This window comes from Aptenodytes forsteri, unplaced genomic scaffold (assembly GCF_000699145.1).
Source record: "Aptenodytes forsteri isolate BGI_AS27 unplaced genomic scaffold, ASM69914v1 Scaffold323, whole genome shotgun sequence".
In the NCBI taxonomy this organism is placed as follows: Eukaryota; Metazoa; Chordata; class Aves; order Sphenisciformes; family Spheniscidae; genus Aptenodytes; species Aptenodytes forsteri.
The window spans coordinates 904101-919263 of record NW_008795323.1 but is presented as its reverse complement, the minus strand read 5'-3'; the positions used below and the strand labels follow the sequence as shown (position 1 = coordinate 919263).

Below are 15163 nucleotides of genomic sequence, written 5' to 3'. Positions count from 1 at the left end.
CTCAGTATTTTTAGCAGCTTTGTATTTATTAAGTCATTGATCTTAACGGTGTGGCTAATTTGTTGATTTGGTAAATTGGGACATATTTATGTGTGTGTGAGATTTAGATTAAATATACTAAATGTAAGTGAAGATGGCCTCTCAGTTTTAAAATGTTTTTGTTTGGTTGCCTTGGTCCCTCCTGTACTTGGGATTCACTGAGATTGTTGAATTGATTTTTTTGTAGCTTAGTTTGTGAAAGAGCTCTAGCAGACGAGCAGTGAGTCAGCCTATGTACACATGACATTTTCACATGCTTAGGATGTGTTGAACTAGAATTAGGAGAATATGGAGAAAGCAAGTTAGTGTTTGAAACTCTTACCAACTGGCAGGGGTTTCCTTTTTGTTTTCAGAACTGTTATTTTAAGACATTAACATTGCCATAAAATCATTCAAACTTGCCAAAAGGGCAGGAGCACACCATAAAAAGGGTCTAGATCTCTCTAGTTTTATAGTAGCATGATAAATAGAACTATGCATATGGTAATAAATAAATTCTGCAATGTCACCTTCTTCGGTGAATAACCCACCAGCTGCAAATCTAGATTCTTTGGGGGGAAGTGGGTGTTTCAGTATGGTTGAGTTCACATGAGTGCCTGAAGTGATTTAAAAACAATTCCTCACAAAAGAGAATAAAATATTAATTCTAAGTAGTGGACTAGCAATTTTGTTGAGCATTATTCTTAACGTGGGGTTGTAAAACACAACTGTAGTTTTTTGTTATATACTTACTTGTTGTTCAGAATTACTTGTCCACATTGATTTGCCCTTTAACATTTTTAGTCTGCTGCAGGAATGGGAGAGGCTTGTCTCCTGGATGTTAAAGAGTTCCAAGCCTGTTCCAGCATTATCAAAATATGACTATTAGAATGTGAGAGCTTTCTTTTGTCCTGAAATTTGGAAATTTAAATCCTAATGAAATAAATAGCAAAATCTTTTAGCATCCTAAATTACAGTCTAGTGTACTAAATGCTGCCTAAACTAATGAGTTAATTAACAATACAAAGGAGCTGTGCAATTTCTTATTCCTTGTCTTTAGTGTTTGGTACATTAGAAAGCAAGATTACTAATGACTGGAAAGACATTTATATAATTCAGAATGTCTCATTGGTGGCATGCACATCCTGACTCTAAAGCTGAGATGAAATCAAGTTGAAATTCTGAAAAAATCCCTCAGGAGTTTCTTTATAATTGCTACTACGCTTAATATTAGCACTGTAACAGTTCCCCACTCCATTAGTTCCTTGTCTGCTGGGTTAATCCCGCTCTTTGTATCCATATATACAAAGTATCTTTGAAGAAAATGGAACGATTTTCTTCTACAGGATTAGGGGACCATGGGGTTTATTAAGGAGCAGGTTCTGATCAAAGGAATCTGTACGGCCACTAAAACCAGTTTGTTCTTTTAAAGCTAGGGCCCTATGTGTAGTTAAATTACTCCAACTCCGCCTTCCCAATCTGTAAGAGAAGGGGAGGAAGGGAGCTGTTGCAAGCCTGTTGCTATGGCCACGCAGCAGCAGGCTGAGCTGTTTGTGTGGCTGGGTTCCTGCTGCATCAGCTGCTGCACGGTGAGTCCTTCCTTACACTTTGCTACATGATGAATGTTCTTATTAGAAACATTCTTTTGAATGCCAGTAAGAAATTGGTACCCTATTAAGGGTCTCCTCCCCCAACAACCCACGAGGTTTCATTGCATAACCAAATTGATAGGTCTCAAGTGGCATATCTAAATGCATTTGTGATTTTCGTGTGAACATTATTTGTTTTCCAAGTCAGACTAGCTACTGATTTCATTCTTTCTGAGCTGATCTTGGATAAAAGTTTGATGTTGTGCCAAGAAATGTGGCAGCTTCATCTTTCCTCCTTTCTTCTTCTGACCAAATGAAATCTGGTATCCCCTAACATTTATTAATGTGCTTAGTGCAGAGGCACTTCAAACAACGATGAGCAAGATTTTTAAATTAAACACTGCAAAATCCTTTGAGGGCTAAACTGCAAGCACTTATGTTGGATTAAGTGAACAATTCTCTGCCCTCCCATGGAATTAGAGTTGGTTCCTTGTAGTTTCAGAAAGCCACTATTTGCTACCACAGCTATGTGCACTGAAGTGGTCCTTTTTATGTAAGAAACAGGTTTGCTTTAATGCAAATAAAGACAAAGAACTGCCAGTTGTACTGAAAGGAAAAAAAGATCATGAGTCTGTAAGAACTGTTAATTTTTTGAACCATGTTTTCCTGGTATTGAAGGAATTCCTGAATACTGTGTTTCTCTTTACATATTTCCTGTCTGGTAGAATTTAATTGAATTTGGAGGATGAAGGCCAACCTAATGCATTTGGTTCCCCCAGTGAGTAGGGACAGAATAATCTCCCAGTTTCCCAAGGTAAGCATTCTTTATCCCTCTGGTCACAGTATGCACAGTATGTAGTACCTGCCACATTGAGCTATCTTTCCCTTGTGCTAATAGTATTTTAATTTAATGTACAGTTGTTGTCCTCTGCTAAAATTACAAATTGTTTAAGGATTTCTTTCAAAGATGAACATGACTTTGAGTTCCTATTCATTGCTGATATCTTTAATAATAATCCTCATTTCTTCTTTTAACCTTTACAGAAAGTGACTCTTGCCACAAAAGTGTTATTTTATAATATCTATCTTATTTCAGCCAAACATTAATAATTACATGCTTAAAGAGTTCCTGCACTGAGGGGAAATAAGAACCATAGCTGATATTAAATATGCAAAAAGTCTAATTAGATCTATATGGAGGCTTTGGTTGAAGAATGAGAGGCAATTTTAATTTTCTGTTTGTATAGGAACCTTAGTCATACAGTAGATCAAATGTAGTAGGCACTGTAGAAACACAGACAGAAAAGATCATTCATGTCCCCAAAGAGTATTGTACTTGAAGTATAATAGAATAGTTAAGGACAGGGAAGGACAAGGAATTACCATTCTGTTTTTTCAGTTGTTCAAAAGATCGTTTTAAGGGAGTTAGCGTTTTTTCTGTGCTTGATCTCAGCCACATATTTTGCTTTTAATTTTATTAAAACTACCACAGTTATTTTAAGCAAATATAAGGTAAAATACATTTTCCTTATTTTTAACTAATGCCTAATTAAAAACTAGTAATAAAAACAGTGCTTTACACATATAAGAGATCTAAAAGACTTTGTAGTAATAATGACTTGCTGGTGGTATGCTCCCATCGGTGTTTGTCTTGTGTGTTTTAGATTACTGTGATAATTTAAGGTACTTGCTATTGTACAGAATGATGAGCAAATGTATTTGACCGTGGAAGTTTAGCTAGTGCTCAGATGCTGACACTCAAAAAGGTGGTCAAATGATGGCGCTGTCCAAAGGAGTTTTTACAAATGTAACTGTGGGGAAGCCTTAATGCCTTCTAACCAAAGCTGTGCTTGACAAACTCTTTGAATTAATCTTCTTACCTATTTTTTTTTTCCTTGCTGATTTGACTTCTTGCAAAGTAGACATCAGACAATTTATCCTAGTAGCTGTTCTCTCCTATTTTCAGTGGTACACACCTGAGGCCTGTCTGCAGTTCAAAGAGCACTTCCATGCGCAGGTCAGGACTGCTTGTCAGCAGAGCACTGGAACAATTGGGTAAGTTTGTAATAAACCAAGTATGCAATGAAGAAAGTATTTTAAGCTCTTCACAGCCTGCTTCCTTCATAGGCTTTTCCTCCCTCATTCCTCGTCTTCCTCGCTCCAGTATGTTTCAAGGCGGCTAAGCCCACGCATGTGGCAGTTCTCTGACCTGTTTGACAATAAATGAATAAAGTGCCTCTTCTTCCCCTAAGTGTCAAAGATACTTTTTCTGCTGGCATAAGCGGTGTTGACAAAATAGTGGAGTTTAGCAACAAATAGTTGTTTAGCAATGTTGAACTAAACTCAGTTCAAAAGATTAATTGACTGTTTAAAATTAGTGTTGAATTTTGTACATACAAGTCAGTATGGCAACCAAATTCTAGAGCAGTTGTAAGGAATAGGGCAGATCTAGCCTTGCTGTATTCTCTGTTGGTGTTCCAAATGAGCAGTTAATAAGGGCTTTAGGGGATATAAACATACAGCAGTTCTAAGCTGCTTGAAACTCATAAGAATCTAGCTTTAGTCTTTTAGAAGTATACATGCTAAGAGGTTGTCTTAAAGGTTTCCTTAAAACTGGAGCAAAATTGTGGTAAATATATAGCATTGAAAAATCCAAATGAACTGTTTTATGCCCCTGTAATATTCTTTAGGTTGTTTTTCTCACATCATCTCTCTCCCAGAACTGTTATTTGTACTGATTTAATTCCTGAAGCAAGGCAAGAAAGCTAAACTGTGTTAGAAATCATCACAACTCAGGTAAAATAAATAGCTGTATGCTTTAGTGATACATGCTTCTGTGTTCCACTGTGAAGGATCTTTCATAAAGTGGAGCCCCTGTGAATACTGACAATTAGCTCACTATTCTTTCAAATCTAGAGTTATTAATTACCATGAGACTTGTCATGATACCCATCTTTAAATGGAACTTTTTATTCATTTCACTAGGGAGTCTTGCTAAAAAAAATTGAAGCCAAAATATGTCTCCCTGAGAGACATCAGTGAGTTTATTGTTTTTTTAGAAGCACAGTCACTGTCTTAGTTTCATGTAAATTTGTTACAAGTGTCCGGACAATTTTGCTAGCAAGACATGCTTTAGTGAATTGAGGCATTTTTTCCCCTCTGTAACCAAGATTTACTGTTTTTTTATTTCCAGAGTAAACGAACTCTGCAGTTCATTTATTCTGGTAACAGAGTATAGCTAAAAAGCTTTACATTTTGGCTTTGTGAGTAAAATTAAACCACTTTCCTGTCACTGCTCTCTAGATACAATTATTATTAGGTCATTTTTTGGTGGGGTGGGGGTAGGAGGAACAGACAACTGAGTGTTTTGTACAGTAATTGTAAAAGTTGACAGGAATAACCATTATCTTCCTTTTCCATTATCCCAAGTAATGGAATATTTCTTTGGCATTTGGAAAGGTAGTCTGAGAAATTCAGTAGCTAATGACTGTATTTAAGACTCTTTTGATATTCCATCAATGTGTTAAATTGTCTAATCTAGGGAGTTGTTTTTCCCCAATATGAACTAATGGAACACACACTGCTAAACCATCGCTTACTTTTTTGCTTTTCCCTTAAGGTCATTGATTTTATTCAGTATTTTATCAGTAACGGTTAATCAGGCAGAGACATATCAGCGGCTTAGAGGCCTGTGGCCACCCAATTAGTGATGACTGGCACACAAAATGCCTTCTTTTTTCTGAAATATTAGTCATGCAGCTTACCAGTCAAGATTTGGACTATTTAGAACAGATAACTTGGAATCAGCATCACATGGAAGCCTGATATAACCAGAAATAGTATTCAATAGAAGATTAATTCCTTTGTTTAAAAAGCCACTCCTTGATACAAAAGAACGTTAAACCTCTTAAGCCAAATTTTGTAGCATGTGCATGGGAGATGTCAATCCAAGTTTAGGTCAACAAATACACTTACATTCACTTATCCACCTGTACCTCCTAAAAGATACACTACACTTCAATTTTAAGAATGCAGGCTGAGTCACCTAAAGCCCATCTGCTGTATTCTGTGGGAGGACCCAGAGCAAAGAGGATTATTTACATGAAGCCAGCTTCAGATTAATATTATTCCAGATAGTCAGAAAATGTATTTGCTCTAACCGTGTGGGGTTTTTTTCCCAGAGACAAGTTCTGCAGTGGGTTATTTTATTATCAGCAATTTCTTGTTTCTGCACTTAGGACTTGAGCTGTACTATTAAAGTAAATGAGAAACTTGTGATTAATTTTAATGAAAAGGATGCAGATACTCTATGGTCTTATGTGCAAACTGCCAAGTGTATATACTTGTAGTCAAAGCAATTTTAGCAGAATAGAATTTATGTCCCACTGGATTACATTTAAGAAAAAAAATATGCAGAGTAAGAAACAGACTATTTCTGCTCCAGAGGGTTTTCTTTTTTGGTGACCTTTTTTTTTGTTACAATTCAAGACTCTATTCCTGCAGCACAGCAGCATTTAGGTAAACTGGAGTCACAGGTACATGTGCTCATCACTTGCAATTTAAGGATGTAAATCAAAATTTTTAGAGAGGGAATGTTGAAATTGCTACTAAAAACATGTAATGTTTTCAAATATTTGTAACAGGCTGAAAATATCCAAAGTGGTTGTGGTAGGAGATCTGTATGTTGGGAAAACCAGCCTTATCAACAGGTACAGTATACCTCAGCAGATGGTTTGATTCTGCTCTTTCTCAAATAAATGTTAAAATGTTTCCATTCCTGTCCATTTGGGGTAGTACTTCATGGTTCTGTTTTGAGCCATGGTTTTGTTATTAAATAAAAGACAAGACAAAGTCTACAGCATGAGACAGGCTTGATATACCAACACAGAAAGTCATGCTCCGGCAATTCAATCAGTATATCTTATATTCTGAACTATTTTTATCCAGTCAAATATGATGCAATGTTTTCTTAAGAAATCCAGTCTAAAGGCTAAACAATCAGAAGGTACCAAAACAATCAGAAGGTACCAAAAAAAAAAAAAAAAAAAAAAAAAAAAAAAAAAAAAAAAAAAAAAAAAAAAAAAAAAAAAAAAAAAAAAAAAAAAAAAAAAAAAAAAAAAAAAAAAAAAAAAAAAAAAAAAAAAAAAAAAAAAAAAAAAAAAAAAAAAAAAAAAAAAAAAAAAAAAAAAAAAAAATTCTTTCCAGTGTCTGAGTCTTGGTTTCATGTTTTCTCCTTACTTGTAGGGTTGTTCACTGAAACATTTTTAAGTCATCCTTGTATGGGTACCTGTACTCATTTCTACAGCTGCAAGACTGTAGAGGAAGCTTGAGTTTTTCCGTAGCTTATAAAATAAGACAGATAAAATGCAGAATGCCTTAAAGAATAGTTATTTGATTCTTTACTGGATGTTACAAAAAGCATAAGAGCTGTTTTTATGTAAGTCCAGTGAAGAGATCACTGAATTTCTGTAGCTTATGATCACCGTGACAGCTTTCTGTCTATGTTTGTGGTTTTTTATTATTATTATTTCTTCCATGTTCTTAAGAAGATATGGTAAGTTTTTAATCTCATTGATTAATCATTTGGGTCAATATTTATGTCCCAAAATATATTCCCTTGTAACTAAAACTATAAAATACTGTATCTTCCTTGACAGTCCAAAGATATTTTATTCTGATACTCCTCTCATCCTGAGAGCTTCCTAGATGTATGTGCTTTCAAGTTTGTTACCCAGTATCTCCTTTTTTTTAATTAGTTTCTTGGTGTTTTTATATATGATTCTGCAATATATAGCCACTCCACAGTTAGTTAATTCTTTTCTTCATGATTTACCCTAGATAGTGTTAGTTTTGCAGTTATTTGTAGCTGGACGTTACTCGTATTTCATCCTTTTTTTTTTTTTTATTGCAGATTTTGTAAAAATAATTTTGACCGAGACTACAAGGCGACCATTGGAGTGGATTTTGAAATTGAACGTTTTGAAATAATTGGAATACCGTACAATCTCCAGATGTAAGTTGAAACAGCGTGGTTAAGTATTGCACAGAGTACAGTCTCAGAAGAGCTTGAATTGCTGCAGGCTCTAGTGGAATAAAGATTTTTTTTTTAAATAATAAAATTACACAAAGAATAATGTGATCTGAAAAATAGGTTCTGTACCTGGACTTGCAGTTTTAGTAAAAATTTTACTCTCTTGGATTTCTCATCATTAAAAAATGTTATAAGTTTGTCAATGAAAATTCATCTTGGATGTCTTGCGCCACTTCAGTGGAGTTCTCCCTTTTTTAGTCAAGTTTCTCGAAAGAGAAGTGGAAGCTTTTGCCACAGGCTTTGTCCAGTTCTACTGTTACACCATTCTGTCATTTGAGTTTGGTAGGCACAATGAGCACTGAACTTGGCTTTACTGGGAGTTTTATTCCTGCAGCTGTTGAAATTAATGGTAAAGTGTCCAGTGATTTCAACATCTCTTAGTTAGGGACTAACTGATTTTCCCCAAATCATAGGAAGACTCAAGTATTTTTATTAGAATGTGAACCTAAAATCTTTGATTTTCAGCTTTGTTTACGAGACTAGTGGGAATCCTGGCCTTCTCTCGCCTGCTTTGCTTCTGCTGAAGGATGTCCTTTGGTATTTCCAGTGGCTAGCAATATTGTTGTGTAGAGGGCATTACTGAATCATCTATGCTGTAGTGTGACCTAGAGCAGAAATAAGATGCTTTGCATCAAGTATTTTAGTGCATGAATCTTAAAAACCTTTTCACTTAGGAACACATTTTTTCTGACATATTATTGATGTAAATAGACAGCTAGTGGGACTTATTGAAAAATACTTAAAAATCCATTTCCCAGTGATTTCAGTGCTGTTGTGTTTTTGAAAATTCTGCCAGGCACTATCCTCTTGGAACTTGAGTCCCTCTAAAAATGTAGACTGATGCATCAGTATTTTGCCAACTGAAGCAATAAGGTTCATGAGCTACTAAATGTCAGGTTGCATTATCTGCAGAATCTTCAGTGGCTGGGTAGAACATTTCCATATGATAAGCACTAGTGCCCTCTCTTGCTGAGAGATTTCCATACAAGATAAATTTGCAAGTATCCATGACTGGCAGTACTAGGGTATAACAAAAACCCAAACCTCTGTAGTGCTGGCAGTACCTGAGTGGACTGCATATCATGTTCATTAATAAGAAACACTTTCTTGATTTTCTTTAATGGTGTCATTAGGACCTGGTGGACTGAGCTGTAGGTCTCTAATTTGTAGTGTACGGACAGATATCTTATCTAGCAGTTGCAAGATTTTAATATGGGCTAATATATGATTTAGCTAGTATTAGCACAGAAAATTTTCAAAATTAGATTGCCCTAGAAATATATGCAAATGACGACATAGATGAGGAAAAAATGTTTTAAGAAAAGGGTATTACCATGCAGAATATGAATAGTTGAATTGTGTCTCCAAAATGACCAGTATTAAAATAAAAAAAAAAAAAAAAAAGATAAAAACAGAGTTCAAATGTCTTCATTAAATAATAGAGCTTTATTGTATTTCTATCTGTAGTTAATGAATAACATGTTCTAGATGGTAATGCTTCTCTGGTATCACATTCTTCTCTAACTTGTACCAGTCTGCTGCTTCATTAGCATGTTTACTCAGGTTACACTGGGTTTCATTAACCTGAAATTTCTTTTTTTCCCCCATTGCACAGATGGGACACAGCAGGTCAGGAAAAGTTCAAGTGCATTGCATCTGCTTACTACCGAGGAGCAGAGGGTGAGAACAATATTAATTTGATCCTGGCTGTGACAGGAGGTTGTACTTTATACGGAAACATACATGCATATGTGCTCCTTGGAAAGGTACCTGTAGACACAGTGTGGTGGAATGGATTGTCTGTTATTGGAGACAAGAAGGGACTAAAATGCTCATGAATTGATATGTTGTCACACCTGCAAGCTCTGAATGTTCTGATGATGCAGTGATAAAAAAAAAATTGGCACTTGTGTCTAGGGAGAAAAGAATTTGGGTTTGGGTAAGATTATTGCTGAAGTTAGAAGTGGATACTTCTGGCATTCCCTTTGGTAAGAGACAATTTCTGCAGGAATTAAAGTGGTCCCAAAATAAAAGGAGTAATAGCACTATAGACTGCAGAGTACAGGTAAAGACTAAATAAGGTTGAAGACTGTGGACTTCAGTCTTACTGGGTGCTAGAGAAGGAAGAGAAATGAGCAAATGGATAGTTTTCCATCTCCTCTGTGTAAAATCTGCTCTTGCACTTTATATGTAAACATTCTCTCTTTTTAACAAGATGAGTTGGAGAGACTTCTGATATGCTTCCTAACTTAATTACTTATTTCTGTTCTTGTCTTTTATTGCAGTTATAATAACAGTGTTTGATCTGGCTGATATCCAGACTTTGGATCACACCAAGTAAGTTTCTGTATTTTGGCTTAGCCTTTAAAGCTTTTACAGCAGGCTTAATTGCCTTGGGTATCCTGTAGTTGCTGAGAACTTGCTGGATCATGAGTGTATTTTCTATTGAGCTAAGAAATGAAGAATGACAGTCACTTGTTTGGATTATGTAGGGTGGGATTTTTCTGAAGAAAATGCATAAAATAAATTTGAACTACTTACCCTTGAGAAAATGCAGAGCATAAATTTGAACTACTTACCCTTGACTTCTTTTATAGTCAATGGAGAGAAAAAGGCACTTCAGTAAGAGCTTGATCCTTCCAAAACTAGACATACAGGAAGAGATGAAGCGCACCCCAAAAGCATCCTTTTTTTTCTCCATTTGCTATAAACAGAATACCAGGCTGGCATCTGCTGTAAATGGTGAAATTGATGAGATGCATCTCATGCATAATGTCTCAAGAGCCTCTCATTTTCTAGGTGCACTGCTAGCCTGAAATTATTTTCTTTCTCTAGTTTCTGTAGTGATTCTGTTGGGAGATAGGGTGTCAAAAAGAGGAGAGAAAATTAAAAACTCAAAGTATATGTAGATATAGCTAAACTCGCTGGTTCAGATACTTGTAATGGTTTGGTTACAACAGCTCACTAATTGTTATGAGTAAACTTGTTCTGCTTTTAGTGCAGGCTGCAAAACCCTACATAGATCTATGATCCACATTGTTGTCGCCAGCTCAGAGCGTACATATATCTAACATACTGTTGTGACTGTAATGCAGGTACATGTTTCTTTACAACCTGTACTCGGTCTTATTTGAATGTGTATTAGACTATTTCCTTAGACTACTGCTGTGGTACTTAGCTCATTTACATAGGACTTTGTAAAATAATATATATATTAGTATCTCTGCTTGGCTGAAAATTGAAGCCTGTGAACCTGATTTCCCACACACGCACACACTCCCTTCCCTCCTTGACTTGTGTTGGATGACTCAAGAGGAACTTGATTGCCAGAGTAACAAAAATATAAAAGCTTATGAGACAAGAATCATGCAGCCTTCATAGGGAGCTGTTTTATAATGCTGAATAGATTATTTCACTACTCTATTTCTGTTTGTATCTAATCTGCTCTGTTGTTCATATCTTTTCTTCTGCTTCTTGTTTTCTTATTCCTTATCTCGATGCAAACTTTGCCCCCTCCCTTATACTGATAAATACCCTCTCTGGGTGCTAAAATCATTGTTGAATTTGCACTCTACAGTGGGCATGTTTGAACTTTTCATTAGTGGAAGGCATGTATTCAAAGGAGTTGGAATAGCTCCCGGTCTCTTTCTGTCTAGTAAAAAAGGCTTTTGATACTCTCACGTAAGTTCATCCTCTCACTTTCTCCTATATTCCTCAGTCCCTCTGACTGCTTCTCTCATTTCTCTTTTGTATTTCAGACAGTGGCTAGAAGATGCATTGAGGGAGAATGAGCCAGATTCCAGCTTCATCTTTCTAGTTGGAACAAAAAAAGATTTGGTCGTAAGTAAATTGAATGCAGATAAGGAAATCAGATTTCCCCTAGTTCCTCAAGTGATTTCCCTTACAAGTTGTACACAATGTTGTTGAGATAAAGACCTTGAGGGAAAAACCTAAACCGAAAGAAAGAAGATCACAGGTGAACAGATCAGCATACTTGGAACCAATTTAAGAAGACGCTTTCTGAAAAAATGGGTAGTTAGTGAAATATCCCTATTTCCATTCCTTGCATGACATTTTTCAAGTACATACAAACAATGAAAAGGCAGAGAGAAGTTGGGTGCACAAAAGAACGGAGTACCTAATGATCTTGAAGGTTTTGTTGGTTTTATTTTTAAGGGACGGTGTGTTCATTATTCAGGAACAGGAAAGAATTCTTACTTAATTGAATGTGACATCATTTTCACAGGAACAGGATATAATGCACTCACCCTATACCATTCTGAGTCTTGTGTTTGTCTCTTTCTCTAGCTATCAATACTTAATTCTTAAAGATTTCAAAGCAAACTTGCTTCTTCTGCTGTTTAGTTGATTTTTTTTTTTTTTTATTTCCCACCCCCCCAGCTGCCACAGTATCACTTATGCAGTTTGTTTCTTACCCTTCACTGAAAATAAGTCCCAGAAAACTGCATGTCTGTCAGTTTTTCTGGTACTTTGTGTTGCTTATGCTGCTTTTTCTGAGTTGCAGTAAAAGCTAAATGTGCCAGACCTCTGAGGATGCAGATCTGACGTCTTGTCTAAGCTAGAATTCCTTACTGTAAGTTAGTTTCTGTTTTTAGAATGATAGCACTTTCAACTGAAAGGGAGACAAGAGCAAAGCAAAGGATTGTGGGTTCTAGGTATTACTTCAGTATGAAGCCAGTATCTTCCCAACTGCATTCATTCTACTTCTCATCTTGATGTCACATCATCCTTTCCAAATCTTTAGAATTCTTCACAGTTGTGCAGGGGTTCCCCATTGTAAGACAGTGCACAGAAAACTGTACAAAGATAACTGGTATCATCCATCACAAATCGGCTAGAAATTGAAAGCAAATAGCAACATACTGATACAGTTGATCACAGAGAACAAATGAGAGGGGAAAAAGACCTGAAAATTAAGTGCAAGAAAGCAAAATCCATTGAAGGGGCAAGAAATTTTATTCTTAAGAAGAGATAAAATAGAGCAAAAATAAAAAGGGGGGGAGGCCATTGTGTTACAACATAGTAAAAATAGATGGAGTAGAAAAAAGGATCTGAGACAGAGAAAAGAAAGATTAAACCCAAAGAAGCATTGTGATTAGTAGGTCCTGCAACTCTTCTGCTGAGAATGATAGGGTGTCAAGAATTTAAAGACCAGTAACTGGGCTGTTGACTTTATAGCTTCCTACCACACTATGAAGTTAGATACAATGGTCACACTTGTTAACTGTTTTGTTTCAATGCTGTGGGAGGTGAAAGGAGACTTCCATTTTAAAAGCAGTACTAGGTACTTGAATATTCTTGCAATCATGTCTGATTGCACAGGTTCTAAGGCAAGGCCAGAAAGGCCACTGTGAAGACTGGAAGCATCACAGTATAGGTGCTGGCAGTACCTCTATGTTATTACCAGCCCAGATAGATAAACTTCTTACGTTAAAGTTATTCCATGTTATTTATTCAGTCAGATGCTGTGTGTGAAAGGACAGAGCTAGATGCCATCCGCTTTGCCAATGAGATGCAGGCAGAATACTGGTCGGTTTCAGCCAAAACAGGTAAGTTATTGCAAAGGGTGTAAAAATAGCATAAGCGCAAAGGCTTATGTTAAGGTGGGAAGAATTTAAAGTTCCTTATCTCCTCCATTCCCATGCAGGTTTTTTTGTTGTTCTTGCATTTTGTTGCTATTGGAAACTTCAGGTTTATTAATGGTTGATTTTATTTGAGCATTTGTATGTGTGCTTGCACTGTCATGTTTACAGAAAGGAGTACTTGAGCTGCTGTGCAATGTCTAAGCATGTTTAATTCATAGGTAGTTACATAAATTCACATGTGCACTGCTACTCAACATTAGCAATGAAAAAAAGATTATACCACAAACTGAATTCTCTCTGTTGCTGACTAAAAATAAAGGTACAGTATTCCAGAGTAAGAAAATGAGAAATTCTCTCTGCAGTGATCAGAATGGAGGACAGATTGTTGGAGAGGCCTGTTCTGTCCCAGTATTGAGCAGTGATCTGTTCACAGATGTGCTTGTTATGCTTGATCATGTGTTGATGTGCAGTTGTAAAAACACATAATTTCTGTCCTGTTTCCTAGGGGAAAATGTCAAAGAGTTCTTTTCCCGAGTTGCTGCTTTGGCCTTTGAACAGTCCATGATAAAGGGGCTGGAGAAAACTGCTGGGCACATGGCCCAAATTGGGGCAGGAAACCTCATCAGTATGTTAAGTTTTGCTTTTTGTGTGTATTTTCCTTGTTTACAGTCTGAAGGATTGGGGAGGTTTTTCAAGCATTAAAGCCTGTTTCAAACACCTGCAGGCATATTCATGTCAGTGTCTACCTGAGTTCTAGCACATAGGAGTGACTGGGGCTGCTTTCAGCTTTTGTTACCCTTAGTATTGGATGGCATAATTTCTTGTGAATTAATCTTAACTTTTTTGTTTCTACAGAACTGGAAAAGAACATGATGGAAATCCCAGAAGGCAACACTCAAGTCAGCCTGAGTTGCTGCTAACTGTCAACTGTTTCTGCAAGTGCTGTGCTTCTCTGTAGCCCAGCATAGAGCACCTGCAACAATGAAAGCTCTCAAACCAGAAATAGAAAGTTTTATTTTTGGAAATGAGGGAGGAAAAACTGATCCAAACTTTCTGAGAGTTCCCTTGCTGCTGCAGGCTCACTTGTGCAGGATGGTACAATTGTTACATAAACCTTTCTCTGTGTAGTGGAAACATAACATCCTTGTCTTAATGCAAGAAGACATTGCCAGTGCCACGTGCTCACCTGTCTGCCAGAAACACTTGTAGTCCAAAGTTATGTAATTTTAGTGTGTTGTTCATTGATAATTCTCTAGAAGTCTTAGATAGTGAAGTTGCGTTCTCATGGGAGCAGAAAACAAATGGCTGTTCAGAATAAAGGGTGCTATCCATATGTTTTTGCCTTTTAAGACTGTAGTATAAAATAATTATGACTTGCTTTTATGTATTCCAAATATTTTAAAACTGTTCCAAAATAAATCTTTTTAGATAACAGGTATGGAAATACACAAATACAGACTCCATAGTTTTCACTGTAGTTTCTCCATCCAGGAAAAATCTGTATTATTTTTCATTTTCCACTTGAGAATCAGAGCCCAGTATTTAAATATTTCCAAGACTAGGAGAAGTCCAGGTAGGAACTTTGTTGTTTTATCCCAGCTGTCTAATATTTTGAAAATGTTACCAGATAAGAATGCTATTCTTTTCCTCTCTCTTGAATAAGAAAGAATGGTCACATAGGTACATGGCATAGAAAAATTAGATTTCATGTATTCCATCTTCCAGAGAGAATGCAGAATCCTTCTCTGGATTGATCTTCATGAATATTGTCTACACTGCAGTTATACTTTGTTGCTAAGAGTAATGACATTTTCATTTTATTCTAACTGGGTTTTTTTGTTTGTAGTAATGTAACATGA

At 36.2% G+C, this 15163-nt stretch overlaps 1 protein-coding gene across 2 annotated transcripts; it reads left to right on the top strand.

The window, feature by feature from the left end:
* The first annotated feature begins 2325 nt into the window (after positions 1-2325).
* RAB36 (RAB36, member RAS oncogene family) lies at positions 2326-14247 on the top strand. 2 transcript variants are annotated; one of them, XM_009279987.1, is made up of 10 exons: positions 2326-2421; positions 3574-3662; positions 6251-6316; positions 7519-7620; positions 9314-9378; positions 9984-10035; positions 11457-11538; positions 13178-13268; positions 13810-13929; positions 14160-14224. In XM_009279987.1, exons 1-10 carry the CDS (start codon positions 2353-2355, stop codon positions 14222-14224), a joined length of 801 nt encoding a protein of 266 aa, XP_009278262.1. In that variant the 5' UTR covers positions 2326-2352. The 2 variants fall into 2 exon arrangements, with proteins under 2 accessions (XP_009278262.1, XP_009278263.1); XM_009279988.1 differs by lacking the exon at positions 7519-7620 and having other exon boundaries at positions 2330-2421; positions 14160-14247.
* Positions 14248-15163: the final 916 nt, after the last annotated feature.

Coding starts and splice junctions, on each gene's coding strand:
- RAB36 (XM_009279987.1), top strand. CDS start 2,353: ATGAAGGCCAACCTAATGCATTTGGTTCCCCCAGTGAGTAGGGACAGA. Junction 3,663..6,250: donor CAGAGCACTGGAACAATTGG/GTAAGTTTGTAA, acceptor TATTTGTAACAG/GCTGAAAATATCCAAAGTGG. Junction 11,539..13,177: donor GAACAAAAAAAGATTTGGTC/GTAAGTAAATTG, acceptor TTATTTATTCAG/TCAGATGCTGTGTGTGAAAG.